The sequence below is a fragment of the Lycorma delicatula genome, chromosome 10, assembly GCF_047948215.1.
Source record: "Lycorma delicatula isolate Av1 chromosome 10, ASM4794821v1, whole genome shotgun sequence".
Lineage (NCBI taxonomy): Eukaryota > Metazoa > Arthropoda > Insecta > Hemiptera > Fulgoridae > Lycorma > Lycorma delicatula.
The window spans coordinates 34,500,745-34,514,913 of NC_134464.1; the positions used below are offsets into that span (position 1 = coordinate 34,500,745).

The 14,169-nt window shown below is 32.6% G+C and overlaps 1 protein-coding gene across 1 annotated transcript in view; it reads left to right on the forward strand.

The window, feature by feature from the left end:
• The window catches only part of LOC142331705 (uncharacterized), a 97,319-nt gene extending 91,069 nt beyond the window's left edge, over positions 1–6,250 (forward strand). Inside the window, exons 6-7 of the mRNA XM_075377739.1 lie at positions 1,810–1,951; positions 6,111–6,250. Coding sequence (XP_075233854.1) covers positions 1,810–1,951; positions 6,111–6,181 — 213 coding nt within the window. The 3' untranslated portion in view covers positions 6,182–6,250. The remainder of the gene's footprint in view (positions 1–1,809; positions 1,952–6,110) is intronic.
• Positions 6,251–14,169: the final 7,919 nt, after the last annotated feature.

Here is a 14,169-nt window from a genome sequence, read left to right on the forward strand (position 1 = left end):
TAAAAATAAAAGTAACATGTTATTATATAAATAATGTGAGCTTGATGAATAATTTGAGGGAAGAGTAGAACTAAATAGTTGAATTTCAATTATTTATATTTTAACTAAAATGAATTTGCTATAACGCAAATTATCTAATTTCAATATTTAGTTGTTTTTTGCTTTCTTTTTTACTTCCTTGTACGAAGTAAAGGAATTATTGTAATCGCGAAAAATTTCGGTTTTCAGATTTCAAAGGAAATATCTGTTATGACCATCCCTAAATCCATTTTGACTAGTTTCGGCGTGACATCTGTACGTATATATCTCGCATAACTCAAAAACGATTAGCCATTGACTGTTAAAATTTTGGTTTTAGGATTGTTGTAACATCTGGTTGTGCACCTCCCCTCTTAATTGCAATCGACTTGGCAAAAGTGTCCAAAAAAGCCCAGAATCTAAAAAAAAAACTTGGATTTTGGACTTTTTCTTAACTGCAGTAATAAGCCCTCGTTGAGAGGTTTTCAACGATATAAGTGTTGATTCTTTCCATTAGTTCCAAAGTTATAGGCAAAGAAAATTCTAATTAATAAAATATTTGGATTTTACAAAGGGAAGACACATCGGTTCGAATCAAGTATATTAATAATTATTAACCTCTGATGTAAAAAAAAATTACGATAAATAAAATTCAATAGTAACAAAAAAAAGATATGGAAAAAATATTATAAGTTTTTATGTAATTTTCAATTTAAAAAATGTGATGACAAAATTTAGCTACAGTCAATTTGCCAATACACATTCCCAACAGAATACATCTAATAAGATCTACTATGAGGATTCTGATAAAACATTTTTTAGGTTGATGCTCCTTTTCAAAATCTTACCCATCTTTCTATAGGTCTAATCTTTTACTGCAATCAATATTACAAAGATGATGTAAATAATCATTTTATATACAGTAAATTATAAATTTTAATGTTATGTAAGTAAACCTTTCTTAGATGACAGGCGTAGACTACTCTGATCATTTTGCCCTATGAGAATGTAAATTTGTAGCATATGAAAAAATTGCATGCCTAACTAGGATTTGTACCCAAAAAACTCTAAATCAAAGGCTAAAGCAATACCACTTCGTCAGAGAGATCGGCTTGACTGTGAGTTCTGAGAACTAAGGTTATAAAAACTGGTTTTGAAAATTGGAGGTGAGGATACAACTAAGAAACGAAGGCTATTTCATCATAGAGAAAAAATATTTTATTTTTATAAAATATATAAAACTAGTACGTTAATATTAATTTACTTGATGCAGAATAATTATTATTTAAAACAGACAACTAAATAATAATTAATAATAACTAATTAATAATATATTAGTTTTATATATTTTAGAAAATAAAAATTTCTTTCTCTATGATGAAATAACCTTGGATTCTTGGTTATACCCTCACTTCCAACTTTCATCACCAGTTTTTATGATCTTTGTCCTCAGAAAGATGGGACCTACCTAAACCAGAAGCTGACCCACTATGAAGTGTGATTATTAATTTTATTCTTTTACTTTCTTTAAGCAGTTTACAAAGCCTGCATTTTGATACCAGCTACCTATACATATAGTTTCTGAACAGACCTCTTACTCAAAGAAAACAAGCGGTTTGAAATTTACAAAGTTGTTAAATTAGATCATACTGAAATTTTGTATATAAATTCACTTTAGTGATGTACGTCTTTTTACTTGCTCTCAGTCAATGTTTGTGTTGTGTAATTTTTTATCTACAATTTTATTTTTATGAAAATTATAATTTTTGTATTTTTCAATATTTATTACAGAGACATTTAAATTATATGTTAGCATGGATTATATTGATGTTTATTAGTATAATTTTTTATATGATTACTAAATTCTGGAATTTAATTAACAATCCAGGTTCTATAAACATTTTGGAATCAATAGCAGTCTCAATCTATATGGGTCAGTGAAATTTTATTAAAATAAATTATAATTAATTTATTTTTATGCTACATAATTTCATATTTTTATCATATATTTTTTTTTATTGTCATTGTTCATCGATTACCAAGATCATTAGCTCTTGTCAATTCCCAAAACAAAGAGTACGAATAAACGATAACACATAATTAAAAGTATAAAATTACAATAAAAAATTATACATACGTATATAATCACTTAGTCGCTGATAAAAGCTCACACAACCGAATGGGATGTAAACGGTCCCGTTCCGTACAAAAATATAAATAAAACTAAGAAAAGAAAAATCTAACTATCCTCTGTGGATATAGAATATATGTCGAAGACATGCCTCCAAAAATTAAATTTAAATACCGGCTGTAAAAAGAAAAAGCAGCAAGTTTCTAATAGCACATTCCTCATTTCTCAAAATTCTCTTTATTCCTCCTTCTATTTTAAATTGACGATCACATGTACGAAGCAATCCTCCAATAAGTGTTTGACTGTCAACGGTTGCTGACACTACTCAGGGTTCGTATGTCCTATTCGCAACCGTGTTATAACAACCTGCTCTCTCCTTTTGATCGTAAATGGAGTGGTCCACTTGCGAAGAGAGTCTTTCATGGCGTTAAGTTCTGTGGTTAACACGTTCCAAACTCTGTGCAATTCGCGTCTGACACAGTCAGACACGTAACACTTAACATCGCCAGGTCTGATGGGAATTCCCTCGGGCTCAGGCTCGTCAGCAGCCACTCGAGATGCCTCATCTGCAGCCTTGTTACCAGCAATACCGTAGTGTCCCGGGATCCACATCACATCAATGTGCTCTGTTGCTCCTTCTTAATCGGCACCTGGCGCAGTGCAAGAATCACTTTCACCAAGGAGTCCGTTGTGCACACATCCTGCAGTGCTTGAATACCACTCATTGAGTCGTTGCAGTTTAAAAAGTACGGTCCATGATGGTGCTCACAATATCTCAGAGCAAATGGCATAAAACTCAACCGTATAAACAGATGCAACTGCCGGCAAGGACCACGAATGACTAACGCCAACACAATGGAAGGCACTGCCAACGCCGTTCGTCGTCTTAGAGCCATCCGTGTATAAAACTAGTTCCTGATTGTGTTCGCTCACAAGCTCTCGAAAACGATAAATTATTTACTTTTGACGGAGACAGTCCTTAAACTCAGAGTAATTTATACTAACGAGATTAGGCTTGCTATTGTTCACTAATCGCTTTCCGGGCAACATGGGATGTGTCAATTATCACACTCCTTTGCATTAGCGCGTGGATCTTCCACTGAATCATCAGTTTTTCAAGACTTATTATTATTGTTTCACTCGGTCCGTGCTGGGCGGGACTTCGGCGACGTGGGCGACTTCCTGCTCTTCTCGATGGAGGAACTGGAGGGAGTCCTACGGTCGCTGAAAGGTAAAAAAGCCCCTGGTCCCGACGGTATACCGGCCGAGGTACTCAAGCTAGTGGGGAGCTGCAGGCCACGTGTATAATGCATGTCTGAAGGCTGGGTCTTTTAGCGCCAGGTGGAAGATCTTGGGCTAATGCCCAAGAGCAAAGAAAACCCAGAGACGCCCTCCTACCGCCCATTGTGTGTGCTTGACACAGCTTGGAAGGTATTGGAGAAGCTGTTAAAGAAAAGACTGGTTGCCGCGATGAACAGGCACGTGGCCTGTCACCTAACCAGTACGGTTTCCGGCAGGGTCGATCGACCTTAGACTCAATTCAAGAGGTTGTTGAGGCAGTGCGGCGAGCAGAAGACCACAATCATTTTTCGCGACGTGTGGTTCTTCTCGTTACTTTGGATGTTAAAAACGCTTTCAACTCCGCAAGGTGGAGCGATATGATTCAGACCCTGGAGCATTCATTCTCCTCAGAATGGTGAACCTGTGGAACCGCGGTCTCATTTACGACCGCGGCAGGCTGGGGTAGGACTACGTTCACGTCAGGGGCGGCGCAGGGGTCGATTCTCGGCTCCGACCTTTGAAACCGTTCATGATGGCTTGCTGAGGCTGTAGATGCCTGAAGAATCTGTCTTGGTTAGGTATGCTGACGATGTTGCGCTACCTGTCGCAGACCGCGCCCAACTGAGGCTCAGTCGAGCCATGCACAGAGTCGGTGCCTGGCTGGACGACCATGGATTGTCTCTAGCGCTCAGCAAAACGGAGATCGTGATTCTAACGAAGAAGCGTATCAACAACTATCTCTTTCTGCGGTGCGGGTAGGGATAGAGGTTGTCGAGACCAAGCCGGCCGCAAAGTACCTCGGTATGATGATTGACCGGAAACTCAGCTTTGCTGAGCAGCTTCGTAGAGCCGTCGACAAATCTGCGAGTGCAGTAACTCCTCTCAGCCATTACAAAAGTACAGCCAAGTTTTATCACTTGTTCACAATACTATATCTCGTACGGAGATCTTGGATTTTCAAAATTTTTATCATTTCATAGCACCATGTAAAATTAAATGCCATCTGACCTTCAGTCAAGTTATGCGTCACCTAAAGGGACACAGCTTTCTAACTTAAAGGTGATTTCACAGAATAATAAAAACTTGCTGGTGCAGTAATGCCCAAGGTCGTCTCTATATGGTGGCATACCTCAAGCATTTGATGGTCTGTCTCAGATATTTTTCATACCGCATCAGTTTTTCCATCAAGTCACAGTCAAAGATACAGATCAACAGTTCAACAATTTTATACACGATCAGTGTTGATAAATTAGAGTGCAAAATTGCTTGATATTCAGTTTTTGACCACAATATCGCTACCTATTTTCACTAACACAGCTAAAAAGCAATGTCACGGAGACAGTGACTAGAGGGTCTTCAGAGCAGGTTCGGACCTGTCTAAACAAACATAAACTTGTAACTAGCTGAGGCGATAACATTCCATGGAATTACAAAACTTCCCTAGTGCCCTTTGTATAACTTATGATGATGTGGGGTAAAAATCATAATAGGATATAGGCAAAAATTAAATAATCATATACAGACATTTTTATAATATATGAGACATATTAATGATTTTAATAGTATAATTACAGTTTCGAAGATACTTTTTTTGTAGTGTAGTAACATGACAACTTAGACATCCATTTTTACTGATTGGTTCAGAGTTGTTGAATTAAGATCATCTTAGAAAATTATTGTTGTTAACCTGATTATAGATTATAAGTTATATGTGAATATTTATGAACAAGTTACCTAAACTTACAGTGGAATCGATCATAAATATCACTTACTGTGCTACATAATATCAAGGACCATGTAAAAAGAGATGAATTATTGAATATAGTTCTTATCAATTAACTATAATGATTTTTAACCTCTTTCTGAACTTTTTGTTCAAATTGCTGCAGTGAAGACTTAGTTGAATTTTAAATTGCCAATGACTGTCAGTGATGATGAAATCTGAATTCAAATCTGCTACATTTAAATGATTTTTAATGTAAATTTTATCGGTGTACTTTCTTATTTATGTCATATTACTCTATTGTCTCAAGACTGTTGTAGGCATAACTTTAAACTACACCTATTACTGATTATAATTGTTTGCTATATATTGTGTGGTAATATAATTCAAAATAAGAGAATTTTTTATGTTTTATGTACTTTGAAACATATTTAATAGAGAGGATCTTAAGGGTTTAACAGAGGTTAATGGGTTCATATTGCCATCTGTGTTTTTACCTAGTAAATTATTATTAAAGAGTAAATAAGATTTCTGATTTTCAACTAGCTTAAAAGTAGCAGAAGCAGCTTTACAAATAGTAAAGGTTTTATTTTATTGATAATCTTTTTTTAAAATTTGGTATGTCTAATCAGATTTCATTCACAGGTAAACTTTTTACATCCTTGGCACTTTTTCATACTCTATTCTAGGTATACTATTCTATTCATTTTTTATCCTCTAATTCTAGGGATCTATTGCGTGTATGTGAATCTATGTAATAATAATGTCCCATCTAACATCCAATAAGGTGAACATAACTTAATATTACAAACCTATTGCTAAAAACTTAATAATTAGATCTCTCTTGTAATCAGTGACTGTGTTTGACTGCATAAAATTCACTACAAAGTATAATTTAGGTTACAGATGGCTAAATCACTTCAAAATTAAAATAAAATAAATTTTCTGTTTTTTTAGGTATAAAAGCATACACGCTTTTCGTTATACTCTCATTCTATATTGAAATTAGGAAACAGCAAGGTTACTAATTTCAGCAAGTGCAACCAAGAACATTTCTATAACATCTATACATTACATGTATGATAATAAGAAGCACAATCAAGACAAATATTTTTATGTATAATTTAAATAATAGTGTTATGTTCTTTAATCATGTTCAAAGGTATTTATGTAGCTGAATAAAAAAATTCTTTCACTTTTTCTATTGTTTTTTTTTTATAAATATCATTAAATATTATAAAATTTTTTATTCGTAATGTAAACTTCTTTCTTAGAGATTTTTAAAAATATTTAATTCTATTCTTTTTATGTAACAGAATAGAAATCAGGTATGCAAACTTAAAAAACAAAGGGATGTAGAATAAACATGTTTAATAACACGTTTATAATCATGTTCATCAGTTGTATACCAAAGCATTATCAGGGAATATATTGTCGCTCGTTTGCGGTTCGACAAGGATACTGAGAGTCTAACAGAAGTAAAAAAATAATATTAATAAAATAATAACTTTTTTTTGTGGAATCAAGTGGGATGAATTTACGCACGGTGTATGGGCTATCAATGTTTTTCTTGCCATCAGCGGACTACAGGTTAAGCCCCACCGCGTTTTACCAGTACTCGCCCCGAAACCGTTTTACACATTATTTCAGGCCGAGTCCTACTCATAGTTAGGCCGCTACCTAATTTTTAGCTGGCTCAGGACTACCTTAGCAGGTCGCCCTTCTTGCTCTGAAAATGCTCTCGACGAATCTGGCTACACTCTCCCAGCTGCTCAAGTCATGGAGCATCAGCGTAACACCGTTGTAGAGGCTCATTGCTCAGAGATACGCCTTTAGTGTCTCTCGATTTATCACTCCCTGAGCATATTTGAAAAAGGTGTGCTCTACGTCGTCCCGTACACCGGGCGCGATATAGGCAGTCGGGGAACGGCGCTATCCCTTAGGCATGGAGATAAGCGCGGAAGTACCCTCAAAAACCGATTCACGAAGTACTCCCACCAAAATACTAAAAAATGTAGATGTAGTACGATACATACTATGGAACCTTTAAAAGCTTGGAGGCCTTTAATTGAGAGGGCGAGCATTTCAGCCGGCCCACAGACTTTAGCGGGGAGTGCATCGAGTCTCGATTCCGATGTACTGCTGACGCACCATCGTAGCAAGGAATGGTCGTAGCAAGGTCGTCTCCATGGTTTACGACGACCAGATGATTCCACCTCTGAGGCCTAAGATACCTTGGAATTCGACATAGAGGCTTTTAGGAGGATGGAAAAGAGAAGCAAAAATGGTTGACCTAAGGGTAAGCCTAAGCGATAGGAATACAGAATGAGATTAAAAAAATCTTATAACGAAAATATGTTTTTAATATTTGTGTGATATTATAACAGAATTTGAAATATTTGGTATTTCATTAGAAATGGTTTATGTGTTTTTGAAGTGTTTTATTATGTAAGTTTTAAATGGCAAGGACTCTTTTCACCCTTGCCATATTGTGTTTATTAATAATAACAATATATTACAAATACTAATTCAAATAAAAAAACAAAATTGATTTAAGGACAATTAAATTATAAATACCAGAATACAGTCAACTTTACTATGACTAATAGTAATTGCATTAACAACAAGATAATAGAGTCTAAAGTTAATACAATTCACTTACAACTAGCCTACATTTTATGAATGAACAGAATATTGTCACTTTAAGTACTGTTTACTCACCGAACAACTACAACCATTGTCCACAATGTAATATTCGTGACGTACTGTTTTCTTTCTGTTACCGCAACCGAGTCGACTCAGGCTTGCAAAACTACTGATTATGTCCGCTGGTTACCGGTAGTATATACCTCCTGACTTACAGAACCAGTTTACAAAGGGGCTAGTTCCGACTAGCCCCTTTAATTATTGACGCGTAATAATTTTCATTGTGGCGCCATTACGTTATAAAAGTTATTATTTCGGCCCGGTAATCCTTTAACCGGTCTGGTCGAATAGGAGCTTTCGAAGATGCCATTGTCTGTGTATTACGGGGTAGTTATTCTAGATAAAGAATCCCATTTAGGACCTTCTAAATTTTTCTCTCTTTCTTCTTAATTGGAAGAAATACGTTACCTGGCCCATTATAATATATTTTAAATCGTCATCTGCTAGGATGGGTTAATTTATCTTTTTTGGATCTAGAACTACCATCTTTTTGTTATCCTATTTAAAAATTTAGCAAATCGGTTTTTTAATATTCGAACTTTTTAGTTTAAAAAAAAAAAAAAAAAGTTAAAGGTAAAAAAGAAATTGTATATATATATATATATATATATATATATATATTGAAATGTATATATATGAAAGAGAAAAAGGCATAGAGCGAGAATATATATACACATACATGAGTGTATACTAAATGTAGTTGTAGCGGATGAGAGGTGGGAGATAAACTGCCGGTGGTTCTGAATAATCCTCCCTCTCTATCAATCTCTTTCTTTCTTTTTTTCAATATACATGCCCATACACGCGTATACGTAGAGATTAGTATACGGTAAAGATAGACTGTAAATTATAGTTAGCCGTACACGTTGCTTCTCGGTTGTGCTTTTATACATATATGCATTGAAATTTTTGTTTATTATATGTCAAAGTGTTTGTTCATATAAAATATTTCAATACGTAGTCATAATAATAAAAAAAAAATAATTGTTTAAATTCATTGTAACATATAATATTTGTGAAGAATACTGGATAAAAAAGTGAGTACATTAAAAATGTATTTCATGTTTATATCATTGTTAACTATAATACACATTAAAACATGTAAATATTTTGTTATTGTTACCAATAATTAATAAATCAAATTAGTTAAAATTTTTTGTTAATATTTTTCAATTCATTATTCAATCATTTAATTATATGTTTTAATAAAATTAGCGCAAGTTAGAAATACTAATATAATTATAAACCACTAATCGGTATTCATTATTTGAAGTTTTCACTTCTGTCGGCCAGTCCCGCGACTGCCTTTTTACCCCATTTTTGAAACCTATAAATATAAAGATGATAGATGAAAGAAATTTCTCTTTAAAATCTCAGTACTTTAATTACCCGATAGTTTTATTAAACCCTCATTTTATGAATATAAAAAGTAATTGAATCTGTGTTTGAATTTTATAAATAAAAAATGAATCAGGGTGAAAAGGTAATTTACTCATTTACTTTCTTCAAAGCAATTGAACAAATGAAGGCCTTATAAATAATAAAATTTAATTTTTAAAGCTATCAGTACTTCACTTCTTTCTACGGGCACTATTTTCATTTTATTGCCGTCTAATTAAGAAGACTGTTAAACTTGTGAAATACAGCTATATTTATATAAACCACTTAGTAAATTTTGTAAGAAGAAATGAAATGGGTTTCATCCGAACTGAATCATATATCCTACTATCACATCATGAATTATGAATCAGCCATTCCTATTAAGAAATGTTAGAAAAAAGAGTAAAAATAATTATTTCATAGACGTCTTCTCTAGTTCCTGAATGGCTACTTTAAATTCAAACATGATTGAATCACATTTTCTTCGAGGATCGATTAAGTTTATTTTAGCAAAATATAAACTAAAAATGGACGATTTTATTTTTAATGCTCACCTTCTGGATTTTTTAAGTTGTAATATAGTTAATCGAATATTTTTATGATAATTTTAATTTAATAAAAATTAAAATAGGTTAATTAAAAGTATTTCTAACCGAAATTTAAGTAATATGAAAAATTAATTGCTCATAAAATTGTAATCAGCAATCAAAAAACTGATTATAAAATTCAAACTTGAACAGGCATTTTTCCAAAATTTAATTTTAATACACACTTTGCACGATAGAATTTCCTTTAAGCAGCTCTGAAAATTGAATAAGCTTTTTTTCAAATTTGGAGATGTCATTAATAGCCTACAGTATATTCATAATTTAACAAATTTTACCTGAATCCTAGACGGCTTTCGCTGCACCAGGCTTCTTTTCCGATTTCTCTGAACTCTTTGGAATCTCTGACTCTGAAGACGTAATTTAGAACAAACACTGCCTCAAAATATAAAACTTACTAAATTTATAATTTTAATCTTAAAGCGTTTTATATTTTTTAAGTTGCAATTTACATTAATCTACTCCTAAATTGAATTAGCAAAATTGTTTGATCAGCAGTTATTAATGGTGCAGCTGAAACATTTATTACTACAGAAAATGGAAAGCATAATTATTCATAAGATATCTATCTCATATGTACATCTGAAAAACAGATGTTAAAAAATGTAAAAAAATTGGGAGATATTTTTGTTAAAATATCTCTTAAGTTCTTACGTGTGACTTATGTGTATACATGTAGTTGAACTCATTATTTTATCTGTTTCAAAATTCATTGGGATTTCTACTGAGCCTATGCAAGTGCTTAAGTATAAAATTATATATACACACACACACACGTACGTACACGTGTATTTATAAATTTACACGTGTATCAGCTAATGCATTAATTTTATTTTATTGTATCGAATTGTGAAATAATGATCAACTAACTACTTGTTCAATGATCTGATCAGAATGATTTGGACCTTGCTTTGCATCTGTGTGTATGTGTCCGCGTATGCGTGTGAGAATAATACAGGACCGAAGTAAATTTATTAACTGAATTTTTTTTTACATTATTAATTTTATTAAAAGTAACTAAATTAATGAGTGTATAACAAATAAATAGATTAATGGAATATTAGTTAGAAGATAGTTTTGTGGATTTTGACTAAATCCTGCTTCTGTAAAAAAATGTTATTTGTGGGCCATAAGCGAATTTTATATCGCCTGGTTGCAGCTAATACATGACACACATCAGTTTCAAAACTGGAAACATTCTACTTATAAATTAGTAAGATCCCATTCCTGACTTGCTAGGGGATGTGAGGAGAGGATTCTCCTTTCTTATTTTTTTAATTAGTCATATATATTATATATCAGCAAACTAAGTTTTCTAAAATTAAGGTTATCTTAAATCTTACAAATGATACCTTATTTTATTTACTACATAGACGTGCTGCTATACTGGTTTACTACATAGAGGTGGTGCTATAGGAGAATGTTAAAAATCAGATGGGTGGATAAAGTGACAAATGAAGAGGTGTTGCGGCAAATAGATGAAGAAAGAAGCATTTGGAAAAATATAGCTAAAAGAAAACAGACGTATAGGTCACATTTTAAGGCATCCTGGAATAGTCGCTTTAATATTGGAGAGACAGGTAGAAGGAAAAAATTGTGCAGGCAGGCAACGTTTGAATATGTAAAACAAATTGTTAAGAATATAGTATGTAGGGGTATACCGAAATTTAACGACTAGCACTAGATAGGGAATCTTGGAGAGCTGAATCAAACCAGTCAAATAACCGAAGACAAAAAAAAAGTGCTGTTTAGTTTAAATCATTATTTTTATGTAAATCATCGCTGAAGGTTGGTTTTTTTCATCTAAATTTCTACGATGTAATTCTTGTTTTATAGTATAGTCTGTTTTCATTATAAATATATACAAAAATATTGAGAGAGAATATTATTTGTTAAAACAGTATTCTTGCATATATCTCAAAGATATGATATTTCATATTTTTGAAAAAAGTGTAAAATTCTGTAACTGTGTATTTTTATTGAGGTCGCTGCAAATAAATTTCCAATCAAATGCACGTTTATTGAAAAATAACACAATAAGTTTATTATTAAAAAAAACTTTTTACACTTTTTTTTAAAGTTAATTATTATGACAATACAATTAACTGAAAAAATTAATCATTTTAATTTTTTACGAGTGAGAATTAAAAAAAAAAAAGGCATATTTAGGACAATTCTTTTTTTAAAAACATATTTTGATTCGGTGTCATAATTTGATTCAGTCCTAGTAAAGTCAAGTTATTTTTACACGGATTTGAATACTAGATCGTAGATATCGATGTTCTTTGGTGGTTGGGTTTCAATTAACCACACATCTCAGGAATGGTCGAACTGAGACTGTACAAGACTACACTTCATTTACATTCACACATATCATTCTCATTCATCCTCTGAAGTACTATCTGAACGGTAATTACCGGAGGCTGAACAAGAAACAGAAAGAAGACAATGTGAATAAGAAAATAAGATTCGCTGTTTAATCAGTACATGAAGTTTATTAGATTAATACACAGTTTAACACTTAAACAATAATAACACGATTACAGCTTATACGAGCTTATACTCGTTTAATAATGGTTATAATAGTTAAGAATTGTTTAAACTGCGTTTAGTAGTGGTTCATTGTTCAGAATGATTTTCGTTTACTTCAAGTTTAATAGTATATAACGTTTATGAGTTTAAATTGGTTATACGAGTATAGCAGTTCGCGGTCAAGGCGCGACTGCCTCTCTCTCACTCGCTACAATGAAAGATAAAACGGAAGCCGAACACACTCAACTCGAACGCGTAACAGAGATCTATTATCTTCTATTTTTTCTGTCGAAAGTGTCCCTTGAACATCGGGCTCAAAATTTATTTTATCATTTACATTGCGTGATTTAAGAAATTGAAACGGCGTAGATCAAACAATAAATTTATATGTTTTGTGTGCCAGTACTGTTCTATGATTTGTATACACAATTTTTACTAGTTTCTGAACTGAAAAAGTATCATATTGAGTTTTCTGTTCGTAAAAAAAAAAGATTTTTCAACACCAGGTGACATATATTTTTGATAATGGGGCTTCTATGGTTAAAGTTAAACGGTTCTGAATTATCACGGCAGTTTTTTTAAAATATCTATGTATTTTTCAGGATTGTAAATATATTCTATCTCCTGTAATCTTTAGGTATACATGTCAAAATTTTCGGATATATTAGCCGTAGCTATGGCCTCGTACGGGGAAAATTTGGGTCACTTATTTTTTTAATAAACGCTAACCAACAATCACATTTTTATTTTGGCCCCCAGCCGCATCATAAAAAAAAATAGATTTAACTGTTGGAAACAAGAGTAGCTTTTCTGTCCCAAAATCAAGTAGTAGTGAACACACAATGCATTTACACCTTTTTTTATTTTTATTGTTCGCAGTAGTAGTAAAATGTACTACTTTTTTTCATTATGAAGAACATTGAACCCAAACATACACAATGATAATTTGTAAAATCGGCTAGTAGAGTTAAGACGTGGCAGTGGAAGATTTTGAACGAAATCATAATATTATTACTGGGAAAAAGCATCATACTTTTTTTTTTAATAGAATCGTGTGCTTTAAACTTTTTAAAATGAATGTTGTTACTTTTATACGGATTTGAATATTAGAATATTATTTGATCACTCATCGAAAGTGCGACACCTCAGCATCTTTAGAGGTTGGGTTTCAATTAACGACACATCTCAGGAATAATCGACCTGAGACTGTACAAGGCTACATTTCATTTACATTCATGTATACTATCCTCATTCATCTTCTGAAGTAATGCCTTACGGTGGTTCCAGAGACTAAACAGAAAAGAAAGAAAGGTGAATGTCGTATTTTGCTTTAAAGTACTCAGTGGATCATTTCTAACAAAACAGAGGTTTTTGAGCAAAAATCACAAACTTCAGTTTTTGAAAGTTAATTTAATTTTCAAAACTTATAATAGGAATGGTATTTAATTTTTTTTTATGATTCTTTCCCGTTGTTTCAACGTAATATTCTTGAAATAATTTGGGTTATATCAAATTGCAGATTTTCAAAATATTTTCTTTTCAATTTTTTCAACCCGTACTGAGATTCTTTGTGAGGGATTGTTAGTAATTGATTCTTAATTAAAATTCATATACTGTTCTACTTTATCACTACAGTTATGCTTGAGTACCTATCTTTCAGGAAAGCAGCCCGTGTTTTCAACAATTTTCTGCTGTATTATTCTAGAAAAGTTTAAACAAATTATTAGGCTTCTGCAAAGCTCGTCATGCTTTCCTTAATGAACAAAATTATATTTCCGAACTTACTTGTGAGG